Source organism: Melozone crissalis, unplaced genomic scaffold (genome assembly GCF_028551555.1).
Source record: "Melozone crissalis strain CALT ecotype California unplaced genomic scaffold, PUWL_Pcris_2 ptg000006l_1, whole genome shotgun sequence".
NCBI lineage: Eukaryota > Metazoa > Chordata > Aves > Passeriformes > Passerellidae > Melozone > Melozone crissalis.
The window spans coordinates 4,981,724-5,001,921 of record NW_026535784.1 but is presented as its reverse complement, the minus strand read 5'-3'; the positions used below and the strand labels follow the sequence as shown (position 1 = coordinate 5,001,921).

Genomic DNA, 20,198 nt, shown 5'->3' with positions numbered 1-20,198 from the left:
AATATCTTGAAATAACCATCTGCCTGGGGCTTGAGAAAGGGTATTGCAAGAAGTCTAGTGCACAGCAATTTAATATAATTCTTCCTAACAAAAAACAATTACTAATTGCCTTGTGTCCTGAACTGTGAAGATACATTCCAGACTGCTTGATTTTTATCTTAACCAGTATAAACATGGCTTTATGTTCCATCATGTAGATCTCATTTGGAAGAAAATTGGTGTCTTGGACATGATGATCAATAGAATTCATAATCGTAACTATGTATTAAGGCATTTCTATAAAGACAGTTTGTATCTAGTTTGTATCTTTATTTAGCTAGTAGCTTTTCAAAATGCTGTCAATTGGAGAATAACTCTTCTTTATTTTCTGTTGTATGCTTTTGGTTTGTTTCCTTTCACTTTGTTATCCTTTGTATGCTTTTGGTTTGTTTTTCTTCACTTTGTTTTCTTTTTTTTTTTTTTTTTGCTTATGAAGACTTTTTTTTCTTTTTTTTTGCTTATGAAGACTTCCCCTTTCTTTCTTTGAAATTATGCTGATTCTGTTTAGAGATGAGATGAGCAGAGCAGTATGCAGTACTCAAGCAAAGAAGGTTTAATTACCTCTGCTTTTCTCTGTTTAGCAACTTTTAATAGCTGCTTATTAAGCAAACAATTTAATGGAGTTAACACCAATTAGCAATCTTTCTGGTAAGAAGTTCTCAAAAGCATTCCAGTATGTTTAATTACCTCAGGTGACTTAGTGTGCCAGTCAGCAATGGTCAGCTGCTCTGCCTCTTCCCCTCCACGTCTCCCTCTGCAGCTCAGACCTGAATTTCTCTGCAGATTGTCATAGGTGGTGCTTTCTGCTAACATGTTTTCCTTTGCCAACAGCAAAATTCAGTAGGAAGGAAGAAGATTGTTATGCTCGCTGTCATTTCTGCAACTGAACTTGCAGCTCTCCAGCAGGAAAAAAGGAAGTCAGTGTTTGTTTCAGGCATAAAGTGGTTATAAGCCTCTGAGTACAAAAGAAGTGCTTCATACATTGTGTTCAATATTTCTCTGATGCATTTGTATCCTGTCTCTGAAGACTGTCTTTTGTTTGGTTTTACATGTCTCTTCTGTTGAGTACAAGAGCTTATGAAAAGGATTTTGTATGATCTACTGCTGTTGAGTTTGTCTACAGGTAAAATACTAGCTTTAAGAAACAAAGATCTTCAAGAAACAAAGTCAGTATTTTTCAGACAGAATTGAATGCAGCTGTTTCTCTCCTGGAACATATTTATGAAATATTGTATTGATGAGGGAAGAGAAAACCCAATGTGCTCTGGTAGGCTGAGTTAAAAAGGCCCCTTATGGGGAGGGGTAATTGTCTCATCTTTGGTGAACACGTGATGTTAAATAGCAAACAATTGGAGGACGTTGTGTCAGGAATCTGTTGGCTCTGTGTGACCAAGCATTCCTGTGGATCCAAACAAGGCAAAATTTTCCTGATTTCTGCTAAAACATTTCACATATCAAATGATGAATGGTATCACATTTTTTGGGGGGGTAACTCTTATTAAGAAGAAACATTTTATTTATGCATTAGGCATATTTATGCACAAACCTTCGGTAACGTTGCTTAGATTCTAGTGAGTTACTGTATCTCCAGTTGAATATGGAATTGTGGGGATACTATTTCCTGTAGTTTCAACACATTTCTTGTCTCTCTATTGTCCCCTAACAGAAGGGGTGAACTGAGTGTGCAAGACCACAGACTGGTGATTATGTTCACTTTGTCAGTCCTGCTTGAGGCATGTGCAAGCTGAGTTAAATATTTGCACCCATACAGAAGAACTCAAAACTGACTTATGAAATCATCTTTCTGTTGTCTTCCTGATTAGTTAATGAGGCACCAAAGGCTGCAGCTTCAGCTTGTGCTGCAGTTTGTTCTGGTGCTTTGTGCTTGTGCAAGCTGGGCAGGGCAGCTCTGGTCGGAGTTGGGACGATGCTCCTGAGGAGAGAAGAGAGATTGTTGAGTTACTTTGGAGGCTCAGAGGTGACAGGCAGACACAAGGCAGCAGACATGGGTGTATGTTTGACCTGATTTCCTTGTTGCTGCTTGAAGCCTCTCTGAGGTGTGGCTTCTATCAGCCACATCTTCATGTGGGTGGGTAATTTGCTACACTGCAGAAACAGATTAATCAGACTCGTGTACAGTGTGCAGGCAGAGCAGCATGCAGATGCACTCTTAGGTTTGGATCAAGATGATAGGGATCACTGAACAAATTCTAACGTTTTTTGAAGGATAAATGTACCATGAAACTGTTGCCCAAGTTTGCTCTAAGTTGCCATCTGGCTTATTTTCAACAAGGTAGAAAACTGTCCTCAACAGCTCCTCCTCCCTTCTGGGTCTTCCTAGGCTACTGCAGGTGTTTTTCATATGTAGGTCAATGGGCCTGTGCTCAGGTATTGTTGTATGAACTTGGCATATATTGATGTGGTTTATTATGTAGCAATACATATGGGAATAAAAATAAAATATTGTGAGAACATATAAATCTTCCGATCCCATTTGTATCAAGATGTCTGTGTGAAAAATGGGGCTAAAATCCTACTTGTCTTCATTTTAATTTTCTGTAGTTGCTTGTGTTTTGTTTCCTCAAATATCTTTTATTTATGAGATCTTATTTGTGCTCATGTGTGTACTTTTTTTTATGCATGTATAGAAGTATACAATTCTAATAAATGCTGATCTAATTTGAAAAGTGCAAGTGGATGTTAAAGCATATAAAATATCTCCTTTTATGGAGTCCTTACCCTCTTGCTCTCTTTTTTGAAGCGATTTCACATAGGTCTGCAGGTAGAAAGCCCTTTCAGGTAAAAAGAGCATGTGCTTGTGTTTATTAAAGGAGATTTTTTTAAAGGGTATATGAAGTTGTATGTGCTAGCGAGTAGGCAGGAATTAGAAATTAGTTGTTACTAGTTTTTAGAATAAAGGAATACTAACTTTTAGCATAAAAAGCTGTGAAAATTCATGTTATGGAGCTAGTTATTTCATTTGTCACCTCATTGGTCTGCCTTTGTGGAATCACCTATTCTTGTTTGGCCTGGCAGGGCGCACACAAATGATGGCAAAAGGAATGATTAATTTACAGGCAATGCTTTAGTAGCATCATAGGTTGCATTTTTAGTAAAGTACATTTTTGTATTACCTCTGCATGTATTTGCAAAATTTTGTTGCAATTTGAAAAATTGTACTCAGCTCTCAACTTTTTAAATTAAAGTTGTGGGGTTTTATGTTTTCACTTGTTTGATGGTTTCTGTAAATTTTTGGTTATCTGTACTTGGACTAGCATATACTTAATTTTTGCCTCAGTCTAGTGCTCTTGCAGCTGTGTCTTTGGCTTTTAATAGTCGTGTAATATTTATTTCAATTGCCAAGCTAAAAGAATTCTATTAATCAGGTTTTACTACAACACGTAAACCTTTGTAAGGGATCAGTAAATCATTAACCATGTGGTCTTGTCTCAAACAAGGGAATTTAAAGAATACAAGTGTTTAAGTTTGTTCGTTGTAACTTACTTGTTGTACCCAAAATGTAAGTTTGTTTTTGTTTTTCTGTTGAAATAATTACAGTTCTTGGGGAAAAAAAAAGAACAGAGAAGCTGTTAGTACAGAGATTAAATTTTGCTGTCATAATTTATATTGTCTTCTGACTTCTATATTCTCAAAACCTGCAGATTTAAAAGCCAATGAATCTTGCAATTGTTTACACCAGTACATTTAGTAAACTTAAGCGATGTTTGTTGCATTGATTTCTCTCTGTTTGTTACTTGAGACTGATTAAGTACTGTTACTTAAGCATGTTAATAATTTTACTCTGCTTACTAGGTAAGCTACTCCTGGCAGGTGTGAGAGACAAGGTTTTGATTGATGGATTGCATTCTATCCTACCTTGAGGCAATTCCCCAGCTCAGTATGCAGTTCCATGGAACAGCTGATGCTGTTCAGAAAAGGTTGGAATTCTTTTGGGCATTCTGTGTAAGTCCTGAATTTGCTTCAGGGTTTGCACCTTCTGTTAGGTGTTGCTGTAGGTAGCTACAAACAAATGAGCTCTGAACTCAGTATTTTTCATATTAAGGTAGAACTTCTTTGAATTTAAGAACTGAACTCTATTGGGATGGATTTGGGTTTTTCAGGGTGTTATTGGTTGCATTAATTCTGCATATTAATTTCACTTCATATATGGAATATTTTCTACAGCTTTCCAGCCAAAATATGGATAAAGTTGAAGGTTATCTAGGGTTGCAAATAATTTTTGCAATACACTGAATGTTTTTTGTAAGATACTTTTGTTATGCTGCTCTGAAACAGATCAATGAAATTGATGGTTTACTATTTTGTCTCTTTTTCTGTTATTTCCATACTCTTCTCTTTCCCTTCCCTCTGCTTTTGACTGCAACTTAGCTAGCAGCATCTTGCATCTTATTTTTGATCATGACTGCAGTTGTAGTGCAGTAACTTATGTAACACATTTTCATTAATTACTTTTTTGGCTTGTAAAAACATTTTGAAAAAAGCCTGTCTTTTCTTCCATTCTCCTTCCACACATGAAAATTGCTAATTCTTCACAAGATGTTTTAAAACTTGGTAAATGCCATAAAGCCATATAAAACTTTTTTGAATGCATTAATCCCCAGAGAATCTCAGATGTCTCTATTATTAAATCACTGAAAGGAAAGGTGAGGTTTCTTACCAAAACAATGGGGAATTTTGCTAGAAGACTGGCAGTGTCAGAGAGTTTCTTTGCTCTAGCTGTGGGACAAATGTGTACACTTTTATAATAGATCTCACTTAAAAGTATGGGTTGCCATTTATTTGGGGCTACACATGGCCATGCAGGTAGATTTTTAGGGTTTTTTTTCCTTTATAAGGTAGTGCATACAAATTTCTCCTTGTGTAAAAAGTAGTTCTTTAGGAACTGCAAGATACAAAGCAATTGTATACAACGTAGTGTAGCTTTACAGAGATCCTCATTCTGGAATGAACATGCCTGTTCTTGTTAAGATGAATTCTTTCTTCTGGATGGTTATTGCCCTGTTCTCAAGCTCTGGGTTTCTACAGGCATACCAATTCTTGGCACCCTGTTCTCTTAGCATGCCTTAAGTTCCACTGAAACTCGTTTCTCTTCATTATATTCAGTGTATTGGTCCTAACTGGTAAAAACATACAGATTTTGCCACTAGGAGAAGTTTATTTGTATGCATGAATGAACACAGACATTCTTTACTATTGACACAAGATACATGTTGAAAGGAAGCAGAACTTGTGCACAGGTAATCCTCTCTGGGATTTGATCAGGACTTTCGAAGGGTTTCTTCACCTTACCTTGTTTCTTGTTCTAATTTACTTCATGCTTTGGGATGTAAATGTGCTGTGTCAGCAACTTCCTTAGTACAGAGTGCTTCCTAGGAGCATTCTGAGAAAATAGGGTGAGGATACAAGATTTCATAAATAAGGGTGACATTTTTATTTGCATTTGTGAATTGGAGCCTCAATATCAGGGGGTAGGGGAGGAAATGATGGTGACACAGTTGTCTTTGTGGGATCTGCCTTTGCAAAGAGATTATAGATGCTGATTGAAAAGGAATCACTGAATGTCAAACTTGTGCTTTGACAAACTTGTGGAATGTCACCATTGCATAAGAACACATAATTTGGCCAGCTCCTAGACACTGAAGAGAAGTAAATTTATAGACTTGCTTAAAAGAAAGATTTCAAATTGAATTTCTGACATGCCTGGATGGAAGACTTTTCCTTTAATGCCTTGACACCTTCTCCTTTAAACAAATCTTAAGAATACCACATTTAAATGTTAAAGAAGAAAATAAGGACAAATTGAGAACTTAACAGATGATTACTAAGCTAGTAGGAAAGTGGGTCAGTAGCATAGTCTGGTGTAGGCTGTGTGTAATGTTATCATAGGTAAAGGAAGTGAGAAAACCTGCATCTGCTTACAATATGGTGAGTGTACTAAGCTCCCAATTTACAGTGATGCCACTTGAAGTAAACTATAAAAGCCTTGGTTTTCAAAGTTGAGTTCTCTTTTCATGATAGCCTCATCTTTGTCATGTATGCAAGTACTGCTGTTCTTTTGTCTCCAGTGTGTTTTCTCTAGAGAATTTTTGAATAGGAGTGAAATTTTTCTGAGCATATTCTCCTAGTTTGAAAAATGTTGATTTTTTTTTTTTGAGAGTGTTAACTGAGTAAGTCTAAAAACATTTTAGAGGCAATGTTATGGCCTTGGTTTGATATTGGTAGTAAAATTTTACTTGCATGAAGAGAACTTCAGCAAACATATTTAATGCCAGAAGAGGATTTTTTATGTTTGTTTGTTTTCATAGTAACTGGAAACTTTTCTAAGTGTTACCTTATATGTGTTATATTTTTTTTGTTTAGTAGAGCAAATAGAGAATTTAGCATTTTGTTATGAGCAGTAAGGCATAAATATGCTCCTGTTTTCTGGTATCAGCTGTATGTCAGTTGTACTCAGTATTTTTTAGAAATACAGAACAGAAGAACGCTGTCTGCCTGCTCCCAGCAGATGACTTGGCATAAAAAATACTTAAAAATTGTTACAGACAGAAAAAAAAAATTAAAGCGAAGATTTACAGCCTACAAGTCACTGTGTTGGTATAGAAAATATTAAAACATTGGTGCTGGTTGATAGATGTGACTGACATGGAATAGTTGTTTTGTTGGATGTCAGCTTTTAGGGTATTGCATTTAGGGCATGAGAACAGAGATAAGGCCTGGAGTATGTATGTTCCTTACATTTGATTAAATCAAAGTGAGATTACAAGGCAGAATAGTATTACCAAATGTGTTTCTCAGAGATGTGAATGAACAACTTCATATTGCCTGTGAAAGCCATAGCCCAGCAATAGGACACCTAAAAAAACAAGATAGAAACCCCAGCATATTTGAAAACAATTCTGATTTATTAAAATTGTTTTTTTTTCTATATGTTGTATTTGCATGTATTTCTATGGGAAGCAGAATCACATTTCTTGTGAAATGAGCTTCCTGTGGTTTTTGAAAATGGAGTCTAATTGAATGTATTGAAGTAGAATTAATCTTTCATGGTTCTGGTTTGTTTTTGTTTATGTTTAATGAAGGGCAAATGGGTTTTTTAACTCTAGGAAGTTGCTTCCTTTTTGATATTGAAAATGATGGACTGCCTGTATGTGTTGATACTTGATACATTAAGAGGAGGTAATGTAGTGGAAACACTTGTCTGTTGCAGTTTGACTCAGTGCCTGTTTTCCTGATGCTGTCTGGTGGGGAGAGCAAACAGCACCTTCAGTAATGCAGTGCAAGGGATACAGCTCCATTTGCAGTATGTGTCCAGAGAGTTGGAAAAACCTGGAATATTATTTTTCATGCATTAGTATTTTCAAATATGATAGACACAAATCAGTGTTAGTGTTTGAATTCTTATGTGACAAAACTATACACTTAAATTTTATGTTTAAATAAATAATATGTATAAATGCCATAAAGTATGTGTAATGAATCTCAGAAGTAAAAGTGTCATTGTCTGGGAAAAGCACACTGCCCTTCATTTCTTCTTGACTTTTTCCAGTGTGTGTCAGGAACATACAGTGGGGTTTAAATGAGGCCTGAAGAGTAGATTATATATCACCTAATGTCATTGGTTACCTTTAAGGATCTTATATCAATATTCTTTTGCAATTGGTTATAACTTCAGTTGTCACAGTCTTAAATTATAAAATGTCTTTTTACTTTCTTTCTCTTTCCTTTGAGCTTTCCTTAAGTATGTCTGTTTCTTCTCTTCAGAAAGCTGTCGTCTCATCTGCCAATAATAAAAATTTTTAAAAGTCCCTAAAGAGCAAAACAGTCCCAAAAACAAACCCATTTGGCTTTGTGTAGCCAAGTGTCATCGTTTGTCAGCTTTGGGACAGATTCTGTTATGCTGCTTTTTTATAGCCTTGTGTGTTTAGTTGTTAATGCATGTTCTGGCGCCAGGGTTTTGGAAAAGGGTCAAAAAAACTGGAGCTGAAATGAAGGCACAGCATAAATTAGGGCAGTGTTTGGGGCAGATGTGCACTTAGCACACACCTTGAGCTTGCTGATGTGTGTTTGTAGAGATGTGGTGTCTGCTTGTGATGTGGACTGGCTGCTGCCCGAGTGGGCTGTGCCTGGAGATGGGGCTTCCCTAGGCTCATGCTTGGAGAAAGGACAAATTGTTGGCTTGCTGGCGCTGGTGTTTGAAACTGTTCTGGGAGATGTTGTGGAGAGATCTTTTTGAGTTCGCTATTACTTCATCTCCTCCTGTAGTGTAGCAAAGTTCTGTTTTAGGTTTTGTAAGGCTACAAAATACACTTGAAAAACACTTGATAGTTGTTAATTGCAACAAGTTGTCCAGGACACATCCTTGTCCTGCACCTCCTAGTAGTGAAAGCCAGGATCTAAACTATGAGGTGGAGTTTTCCACTCCAGTAGTGTAGATGTTGTTCCATTCCGTGTTTTCAGTGCTCGGTTCCTGCCGTGCTGCTGGCGGATTCAGCTGGAGCGTGGGGTGTGCCAGTGCTGGGGCTGTGCAGGGCATCTCTCTGCCTCTCGAGGGTCTCCTCCTCCCCTGCACCTTTGCTGTCAGAAGTGTTTGTGCACAGAGATCAGATTCAGACAGGATCAGTTTCCCGAACCTTCCTGCAGCAGGATGGTACAAATGTGCTTGTGTTGGTACCAGGAAAGAGATGGTACAGGGACAGAAATGAACAGCAGGGGCAGGAACAATTAGAAATCCTTTTAGCATTAGTCTTTGGCTTATTCTGCCTTAGAGCATATGTGGAATTATTTTCTTGGCTCTTCCTTGCATCCCAAATATGCTCATGCTGTTGGGGAGCAGCTGACAGTGTTTGAAGCTGTACAAGTGGTGTTTGTACAAGGTGTGCTGTTCAAGCAAATGGAGAGTTTCCCTTGTTGTGGTGTTCTGTATGCAGTGACTAGAGGTGGAATAGCACTACTTTAAACTTCTGTGCAAATTTTATCTAACTCCTTTTGATAGCAAGAGCCACGTGTTTGTAGCATGAACTTTTTGTTAAACAATCAGTCTGAACTAAATTTAACATGATGGAACTTACTGTAGGTTTTGGAGTTGTTTAATTACTGAGTTTCCTCTTTTTCTACTCTGAGTGATTGCATTGCATGGCTTTGTGCACAGAGTATATCCTCAGTGTGTACTCATTGTCTAAGAACTGCTTTCTATTTTATTCACCACTCTAACACCTGTGGAATACATACTGGAAAAGTACACCATTTCCTACTGGTTTTTTGGGCCCAGAAATACATTTGCCAGAATGGTATCAGCCAAGATGTGTCTAAGATATGTGCAGCTCTGGTTTATTCCAACATCCTGATAATTGTATGTCTTACTAGTTGTGTTTGGTTTGAGCAAAAGCATAATGCTGATATGGTATCTCCCAAGATCAATGACTATTTAATTTTTTAATTCTTTTTTTCTTCTTTATTGGATTGGGTTTTTTTAAAGGCTCTTTACATCTGATTTCCATCAAATAAGCCAAGGTGAACTGAGACACCATAAGTAGATTTGTCAGCCTGGTTTATCACTTGGTGAAATTCATCATGAGAAAAATATTTAGCAGCATATTAGTAGGAGCAAAACTGCCAGTTATGCAATCTGGAGTTGGAGTGCTAACAGCAGAGCAGTTCACGTAAGCTTCTGGAAGTAGGCTAGTCCTTAACCAGCCAACAATCTGTACTACTAAATTTTCACAGAGGCTAATAGGACTCTTTAAAGAAAATTATATTTGTACATACTTAAAATTGCTGGTTTGTTGAATGGAGCTAAAAGGAAGTGTTTCATTATGGTGTTATTAAATAAAGTGAATCTATGCGTTCAGTGCCTTTGTATTTCTGAAAGTATAAACATAGGCTGGCAAATTTAATACTCAAATCCTAACAGATTATATATATTAAAAAAAGAGTGCCCAGGTCTTTATTTTAAGATTCTTTTATAGTAAATACTGTGTTACATCTTTTCAATATAGGTTTCAGTTCTATAATTTTGATATGATCTCTTAAAGTATAAATACATCTTGACAACATGTTGTTACAGGAACTGTGAGGGAACTGATGATGCTACAGATGGTGCTCACAAAGGATTAAATTTGATTCCTTGGTTGGAACAGTTAATAATATGAGTACTAGATCAAATGGTGTAGAAGAGTGAAGTAATTCAGTAATGCCAGCAATGTCATGCTTACATGCCTGATTCATGGATATGGGATATGATTATGAATCACATGTGAAAACAAATATATCAGAGGAAACACTGACGTGATTAAAACTTTAAATTTAAAGATGTATACCTATAGATTTAATTTTATATGAAAATAATTAATTTGACTTTATTAAACTCCTCTAACTTTAGAAAATTTCAATTTGTTTGTCTGAAAGTATCAGATGTTTTTTAAATTTTAAACCCGCATCTGTAAAACTTTCTAACCCTTTTATTAAGCTTAAAAAGAAAAATAACGTGCTAAAATCCTTTTCTCCAGTGCTTCCCTCCCTTCACCTTTTTCACACTTGGAAGCTGTGAACTACCTTTTCAGTATGAAAAAATCTGTGACTTCTTGATATCAACCATATTATCACAGTTGCTATATTTTGCAGACACTGTCTTCCAAAAAGGAATTTAGTGGTTCATGCTCCTTCTAGGTCTTGAGCCATACTTGAATTGAAATGAATACACTCAATATTGATTATAGGCTTTCACCAGGTATCTGGAGATCAGACTTCCAGGTTAATGTATTAATAAGGATGGAATTCTGAGCAAGAAAATGAGTTTTTTAGTAAGAAAATGGTTACCAGCATATTTGTTTTTGAAATCACATGGGCATGTTATCAGATATTTGAAGGTCACCTGTGTATATCACTTTTCTCATTTCCTGACCAAATTAAGAAAGTGGCTTAAATGCTATGCTGCTGCTCCTTCTTAAGAGCTGACAAATTCTTGGGCAGATTAAAGTATATAATCAGGGATATACTGCATCTTTTCCAGCTCCCTGCTGCTAGAAAAGAGCAGTAAAGAACTAATCAGACCTAAAATACATGAAAACATAGAAGTGTGATGTTATATGTGCTTAGATGTGTGTTATGCCTTGTCACCAAGTACATATGAATACAAATCTGTAATTTTTTTCATGAGATGGATGAACATTCTATTGACAAATTAACTCAAAATTCACAAAATCCTTTTTCTCTAAACACATTTCTTCTAAACATATAAGGAAAATAAGACTGTCCTTTTAAATTGTGTTTGAGTGAAGGATGTGTTTATTCCAGGTGAATTCACATCATATTTAAAAGTCTGTAATTAATTTTTTTTTCTTGGAACAATTGTAATTTTACAGTGCAGAGTACATCATACATTTCTGAAGATGCATTTAAAGAGTCTTTACTACCAAATCATGAAAACTTAAATCTTTAAACTACTTTAAGTATTTCCCTTCTTGGTCTTTTACTAATAAATACAAGTAAAGTGAAAGAGACTTTGCTGTTGCTGAGAGCAAGTATCAGACATCTGGCATCTTTTTTTACACTGAATATCCATCCATATGTGTTTGTAGGTTTGTATAGTAGGTATTATAGAAGTACGAGTAAAGTTAGAAGGAGGAAAAAACAGGATTTTAGGGGCTTGCATAAGATGCATCTCCCAGTTTCCTCTGGTTCTGCTTTGTTGGGGTTGGCAGGAGTTCCTCTTCTAAATCAGTCTACTTTGACCATTGTATACAATAATTGTCGAACTTCCTTTTCCCTTCAAACTGTGTAATTGCACAGGGAGGGTGTGGGAAGGAGATGGAAAAGCCATGAACTCATCTTCTTGATTTTTATTTAGTCAGACAGAGCAGCACTGTAATTTTAATAATTAATTTCCTATCAGTCTAAATGAAGTATTTATACTGATATTTTCATCTTGACAGAATGATCCTTGGCATGATTAACATATTCAACCCCCTTTTTGCAACTTCCTTTTTAAACAAGCATTGCTGATTTGGAATAGTTGCTTTTAATGCAGTTACATTAAAGCAAAATTAATTTGCCATCAAATCTTATTCTCTAGGGAATTCCTGTCATATATTTTCCTTTGAGTTACTGTTTATCTGGGTATGAAGTTCTTAAACATTTTTCTGAGATAGTGTGTGATGTTTTGATGTCTTAATGAGCGATCAGAAAATTAAGTGCTTGCTGCTTCTTTTGAAGATTTTACCTTGGAAAGATTAGAACAGCTTTAACAAACCTGCCTTAACAATTTTGTTAATAATATTATTTGACTGAATTTCTACTTTAAATAAACTGATCTCACTGATATTCTTTTTTTTTCCCAGTGCCTAGAGAATGAAGTTCAGAATTAGACAGCTTTTTTGTGGGTGTGGAGAGAGCAGAGATGAGCTAGTGATGATTTAAGAAAAAAATCAAAGCCTTGCTTGCCTCATCAAGTTTCTATGCGGGGGAAAGAATCTAATTGATCTGTATATATGAGAAGATACTGAAATAGCAGAATAAATGGACAATTTTTGATAGTGACAAAATCAGATTTGAATCTCTCATGCGAAAATCGCTTGTTACGTATTGAAACTGTAATGATTTATTTTAAGGCTGTTTGAAATGTCATTTTGTTACTGAAGGTGTTTAGTGGATTTTGAAACAATCATGGCAATTTTCTTGCAGCTTATCTGCAAGTAGTTAGGGGCTTTTGTTGAATTTTTTTTTCCTGTTAAACTGCAGTGTCACCAGTCACTAAACATTCCATGTGTATTCAGAAGCAAGCACTCCAGATACCAGAATTAGCAGTCAGAAGTTTAATATATGAATTTAATTACTGCTGTTGCATGAGTTTATAAAGTCACTTGAATTTCTCATACAGAGCAATGGAAAAGCCCAATGTGAAACATTTTTAAAATCTTTGGGGACAACAATGTTCCAATTTTCCTTTCCTGTTGCACCTCTTCCCCTTGCCCTGCTGTCATCAATAAGCATTTTCCTCTTCAGGAAGCTCATTTAAATAGCATCACTGTTGTGGTTAGAAGATAAGGTATTCTATACTTGTAGTCAAAATTTTTTTTTTTTTTAATGTTTTTAGTGGAAAGATGTGCTTCAATGATGAACTTTTATTTAAATAATTAGAGTGAAAAATAATGTCACAAATTACTTTTGTCAAGTTAACTGTTAGATGCTGCTCAGCCTACTTGCCATATGGAGGAGTTTAATTATTAAGAGTAGGAGTGATTTGCTTTGGGAGCTTTTAATTGAAAGATTAAAAGAAGCTCACTCTGAGGCTGTCTCAAGCATTTGAAGATTTTAGTGACAGGATGTATTATGTAAGGATTTGACATAAAAACATGTTTGCCTTTACTGTGAATAAATTTATTTTGAACATCAGGTAAAATTCTTAAAAACACTTGCTTTTCAGTATTTTCATTAATCCCTGTTCTATCTGATGTTCCAATTTGTACTCAGGTCTTCAAAAATTGTTGTTCTTGTAAAGGTTTTTTGCCTTGAAAGGTGTCACTGAATTGATTAAGAAACTGCAGTACATTAACGTACATGTCAAACAGAAATGTCAGGGAATAGTAATCCCAGTTAGGTGAATATTCATTTGGCAGGGGGTTGAACATATTGTGGACACCTCCTTTGTGTCTGGAAAATGCAAAGAAATCCATATCTGTCATGGCATACTGGAGCACAGTTATTTTAAGATGAGAGTATGTACTTGGGAAGCTGATGCTTTATAGTGCTTGCCTTTTCTGTGAGGCTTCCCTTTATCCCATATGGCTTTTTAGGAATGAGGAATCAGAAACTGGGAACAGCATGGTACACTTCTGAATTCATCAGCAAAAGACAGGCATGGGAACCCTGCAGGCTTCCATAGGACTGCCATATGTTATAATAAAAAACAAGCTTTTCTTTCTTGGTGAATGCTGAACATCCTCACAGAACAAAACCAATGTGTGGTAGTCAGGCTCTTGAAATAACTCCCAACTGCTACATTGCTCTCAGTGAACTAATGGAAAAATTTAAAGGCATTTAAATTTTAGATTTGGAAGTGTCTACCTGATTCCAGGTACCTGTGAAAAATCATGAAACTTCTGTGTGTCCCTGTATTCTTGACAAGGTTTTTTCAGACATTGAAAAGTTCCAGACTGGAGCTGTGGACACCTGGTTGGAGTCATTCTGTCAGCTTGGCACAGCCATAGCTGTTGTGCTCCAGTGTGTGTATGCAAAAGGAGGTGTGTGAGAGAACTGCAGGCTTGTTCCCTCTCTTGGTCTTTTTTATTCTGAAGTCTGGAACATTTGCAGCTGTTTAGGGAGAAGCAAATGCAAGGTGCATGAAAGGCTATGAGGTGCATATACCTTTTTGCTTTGGAAACCCTTCTGATGGTGTAGTCCTAAATAAAGTTCAGGGGCTTTGTTGAGATGAGTGCTTGAGGATAAGGAGATATTTAATTTTCCTTACTGGCTTGTATTGACAATGTCACATTTTAAGTTTAACCTCTGTTGTCTTTAGGAAATGGAATAGAGAGCTGTGAATCTAAAGTTGAGGGGAATTTCAAACTGAAATTCTTTTTGTAGTCTCACCTTATTTTAGTCTCACTGAAGAAGATTAAAGTGGGGGGGAAGGAGGGGTGGGGTGAAAGGGTGTGAAGTGTTGTTTTCCCTTTACTTATAAAGTTTTCTTTATCTTGGGTTGGATAACTGTGCTTGGTTCATTATCAGACTGTCTCCTGTGGGAGTCTCCTGTGGACTGGTGAGGACATCCCCTCTTGCCTTAGAGCTGGGAGGCACTTACTGCCTGAAGGCGGGAGGAAGGTTTGTTTCAAAATCCTCTGCCAAATTTTGTGAGCCACGAGTCTGACATTTAGTAGTTCAGGAACAAATTCCTTCCTTATTATGACCAGTATTTCTGAAACTTCCTTGCTTCTGAGCAACATGGAAAACTGAAGTATAAAATAACTTGTGCCTGGAGTGATATCTGCTGTGCCTTTATGCCTCTTGCCCACCTGTCTCTTTTGTTTCCTTTGGTAATTCTTCTGTGCTTTTCCTTAAAGGAAAGCTCAAATTCCATGCTGTTGGTTCACTCCCTGAGTGAATTTATCATCTGTTCTTTCCTGTGGTGATGATTTTGGACTAAGTGCATTTATGACAACACACCAGACTAGGATGGAGAAATCGGTCTAGACGTTAAATCAGGCTTGTCCTTGAGGTCCAGGAGAACGTTTGGAATTCCAGAACATCTTCAGTAGTGTCAATTAAAAGTGAAAAATTATCGACTAGGCTTATGATTTGTTGTGGGGCTTCAGGGCTATATTTATGGTGTTTGCTGTGTCTTGAGGCTTTGTCTCTTGGCTTTTGTCTTAAAAACTTCCCAGACATCCAGGTAACTAACCACACTCCATGTAGTATTAATTTGAATTGGTTGTGCCATGCAACTGAGGCAAACTGCTGCATTGTAGAAATATTCTGCAGAACTGCAGATGATTAAATTTCCATCAGCTGTTTTTTGGATTTGGTAGGGCTCCATAGGTATGCTTGTGAAATGCTTTTCATATATTCTTTAGGTTGTGGCTTTGTAGTTTGTTTTGAGATTGTTCTCTGAGGAAAGGGATGACCAATGTTGTCGGTCTGTCAGTCTAAAGGTTTAATTTTACCACATGAAAATAAGCTTGAAAATAAATCTGGATTCTCTTCGGAGTGGGTTAATTTTTATTAGAGTTGACATGTGGTCCTGCTCTTTTTCTCAGTCCCAAAAAGAGCAATTGGCACTCTGTCGGCTCTTAAGAGAGAGATCAAGTGTTCTTGGAGCCAGCACATGGGACATTTGAAGCACAAGCAGCCTGTTTACTTCTCTCAAGAAAAGCCATAGCTCTTTAAAGTGCCTTCATGCTTAAATGTCCTAAAAAGGCATATTTAAGATAAGTACCCTGATTAAGGGGACTGATCAGCCTCAGTTGTGAGAAAATGTATTCTGAGAAAACAGTTTTGATTTGAAAAACTCTGCTGATTAAAATGAAAAAAACCACATTTGAATGAGTGCTTGCAAACTGTGAACACTTATATCTGAAATTTTATTCCATGTTAGAATAGAATTAAGTACAAATTAAACAAGTTGGGTTTGTTTGAGGGATCTGTTTATGTTTTGACAACTATACTTTCTTCTAACTTAAGATACAGTATAGATCATAACTTGCAATACAGAGATTTTTCTTCTGATATGATTATATTTTAGTAAAATAATATTTTTTGTTCATGGCCGTGAGAACTTAATAATTAGAACTTTGAGGTGATTCATTGTTATTGCAAGGGAAACCTTTCTACATGGAGCACCCTGTAGCTGCAGGAATAGGTCCTTCACTCCCTCAAATGATTGTAATTTTTTCATTGCAAGGCAAAAATCTAAATGCCGAGTATTGTGCAAATTAAACCTTTTGTAATAAATAAAAAATGGACAATTAAAATAGATTTTTTTAGTTTTAAAATAGATTTTAAAATTAACCCTTTCCCCTTCATATAATATCAGTTGCATTCCAAAGCTGAAAATTATATTGTTTGTGATTGGTCCCGTTTAATATCTAGTAATCAATAATAATAATAAGTATTTTATTAATTAAATATTTATTAATACTTAATAATTTAGTAGCTAGTAAATATAGAAATCTGTCTTTGTATTAAATGTTGCTTTTAGAAATACATGAAGTAGTTCTAAAAGCAACACCGCTGTTCTTGGACAGTGTCAGTGAAGTGTTCAGGTTTTTTCTGCTATGTTTTGTTTGTTTGTTTTTTTAATTGATGCCTGGGAACAGAAAACAGGTTTCCTTTAACTCCTGTGTAGTAAAACTGAAGTATGAAGTAGGAATGCATTGACTCATGTCTAGCTGTGGAAGCCAGTCCTGTTAATTATGTGTCTGAGAATCCAGCTATGTCATGCTTGTTATCTTTGCACTTCCTGCTTCTGTAACCTTATACATTCCTTTAATTTGATTTTTAATTATTTTAAAATTTGTTTTAGAAAGAAAAGCAGAATCATGCTAATCCAGCTGGTATGAAATCATAAACTAAATAATTTATTTTTTTCTGAAGACATTTGATTCCTCTATTTTTCCAGAAGTGCTTCCTTTACTTATATAAGTGAACCTTTTAATAAATTCTGTAGCTACATGAAAGCTTAATTCTTTGATAGATTAGAAGGAGCAAAATTACTTATATGCTCCCTCAATTTTTACTTGCATTGATATGATTTAAGTGTAGTGTAACAATTTATGGAGCTAGTCAGTGCAGTTTTATAGTGGCTAGTACAGTGGGAATTTGTTACCTTATTTAAGTTCAATTTTGAAAAAACTATTTCTGTATCCTTCTCCACCTTCTGTTCTTTGCTGGTGTTCAGTACATCAGAATTAATGTAATAGCTGCTATTAGTGAATGCCAAGGTCTGTGTAAAGCTGCTGTGGCGATGGTTGATCATGTGTTGTAGAATTTTGGAGCATTTGGCATGTACTTTGTAGAAGGGAAAGAACACAGATTTAGCAGTTTGATGTGGTGCAAGCTGAACCATCAGATGTGTGCAAATCATGAGCCTTCAGTAATGAATGCAAATGAAAGAATTCTATTTTTGACTTGGAATCCTGCTCTACAGTGACTGCAGTTTGTGATCAGAGTGTACAGGACTAATACATCGTGTACTACTATCAGCTGAATTCTCTTTGCAGTGTGCTTTCTGCTCTTGCAGTCCTTGAGTATTTTGTGTTCGGTAGTACCACCTATTTAGAATTTGATCTGCAATGTGATTGCCATTCCTTTGTTACCTGTTTATGAGACTATGATTGTATGATATGACAATTCCTTCTCTTTTCCCCCACTGTTCTTTGTTTTGTTTAGACTTTCAGAAGGAGGGTGGGAAATGCAGTAGCTTTATTTGCCACTGCACTGACATAAACTAAATGTGGATGATAAATGAAAAAATGGAGATAGTAAGTTAGTGGGATGGAAGAAATAAATGGAAATCAAAACTATTCCAGTCTGTTTTTTGGGACTCCTTCCAGAATAAATAAAGAGTTGATTTGCACACACAAGCCTTTCACTTTTTTTGGGTACAATTACTATTTTACAGTTAAATTTGATATCTGTGACCTGGTGATTATGTGCAATGAAGTACACATACACAATGCAGAATTTTAAACCCTTTCTTTTGCTTGGAAGCTTTGTATTCTGAAGTTAAAGTAAATAACATTTCTGTTGTGTTGTTTTTTTTTGTCCTCCTCACTTTAGATCCCTGCAGTTCACTGAGCCCGCCATGCTTTACTGAGGAGGACCGGTTCAGCCTGGAGGCGCTCCGCATGATCCATAAGCAGATGGATGATGACAAAGATGGTGGAATCGAGGTAGATGAAAGTGATGAGGTAGGAGTAAAAAAATTTTACTTGTATGCACGTGAAGTCTTTTTTATCCTTTTGTTTTGTATAGCTGCTCTTTATCTTTCAGCACTTGAGTAGTTGTTGCTGTTCTTCTTAATGCAGCCCTTTCCTCAGACACATATGGAAGGAAAGTAATTTCTGTATTTGTCTGAAGTGGGATATTACTGTCCATTGTTCTAGCCTAAAGGAAAGTTTTGCATGACTATGTATAAAAGGTGCTACTTTTGTGATTGGTGTGAGAGGTGGGCAAAGGTACAGTAAGACAGTGGTGTGATCCATTGCTTGGTGTTGCAGTTTCTTCACTCAGTTTTCTTGGTTGAGGCATCACTGTCTTATCTTATTTACCTTAGATCTGTTGCAGGCACTTCATGTTATCAACCAATACCTATTACAGAGAGCAGTCTAGAAGAAAGATTTCTGGTTTGGTTTACATTTTACAGACAAGTATTAAGGACATTGTCCTTACTAATGGTAAATTAAGTCCTACAACCTAAGGAAGTTTTTGTGACTGTGCTTGAATGAGTTTGGTAGGTAGGCTCCTGGCGGTCCTGGCAAAGGACTTGCCCTTGCATTTACTCAACTTTACCATTGGGATTCTCAGAATTACTGGGTAGGAATGGAAATGTCTGTGTAGTTTGTTGTGCTTGCTTATTTTGCTTTCTGGCCGTTATTAGGCACATGCTTGACAACCAAGGGGAGTGAAGATATTCCCTAAAAATAAGGGTATTGTCATGTGGTTCTGACAAACATTCTTAATGTAGATGAATGGGAGAAGAATCTAGCCCCGTTTCGTCTTCCTTTTTTATAACATCTAGGGGAAGATTGTTCTCCATGAATGAGTTATGAATTATCATTGTCAAATTTAATGTGATGCTGCTTACTTCTCTGTGTGCCTATGTGCAAACAGCATCAACAGGCCCCATCCAGCCTGACTCTGAACTCTTCCAGGGATGGGGTCATCACAGCATCTATGCACAGCCTGTTCCAGTGCCTCTTTACCCTCTAAGTAAAGAATTTGTTCCTAACATGTCATCTAAATCTCTTCTGTTTTAGTTTAAAACCACTCACCCTTGTTCTGTTGCTATCTGCCTGGTTAAATAGCTGTTCTCCCTCTATTTTATACTCCTCCTATATGTACTGAAGGTTGCAATAAGATCTTCCCGGAACCTTCTGCAGGCTGAACAGCCCAGCTCTCTCAGCCTGTCTCAAGATAGGTGCTCCAGTGCTCTGATCATCTTTGCTGGCCAGACTTGTTCCAACAGGTCAGTGTCTTTCTTGTGCTGGAGGCAGCACTCCAGGTGGGATCTCAGAAGAGCAGAGGGGCAGAATCACTTCCCTCGACCTGCTGGCCACTCCTCTTTCAATGTAGCCCAGGATGCAGCTTTTTGGCCTGTGAGTGCACACTGTTGGCTCATGTTCAGCTTTTCATCCACCAGCACCCCCAAGTCCATGGTAGAGTTGCTCTCAATGACTTCTCCCAGTCTGTGCTCATGTCATGCATTGCTCCAATGCCGGTACAATACCTTGTCCTTGGACTTCATGAGATTCTTATGGGCCCACTCCTTAGGTTTGTCCAGATCCCTCTGGATGAGATCTCTTTCTTCTTCTAGTTCAGCTGTGCTGTTCAGTTTCATGTCATCTGCAAACTTGCTGAGGTGCTCTGTCTGTGTTGTTGATGAAGGTATCAAAGAACCCCTGTCCCACGAGAGAGCCCTGAAGGGC

At 36.8% G+C, this 20,198-nt stretch overlaps 1 protein-coding gene across 1 annotated transcript in view; it reads left to right on the top strand.

The window, feature by feature from the left end:
* STIM2 (stromal interaction molecule 2) overlaps nucleotides 1-20,198 on the top strand; it is a 63,953-nt gene that overhangs the window by 17,354 nt on the left and 26,401 nt on the right. Inside the window, exon 2 of the mRNA XM_054294300.1 lies at nucleotides 18,331-18,461. Within this exon, the coding sequence (XP_054150275.1) occupies nucleotides 18,331-18,461 (131 nt within the window). The remainder of the gene's footprint in view (nucleotides 1-18,330; nucleotides 18,462-20,198) is intronic.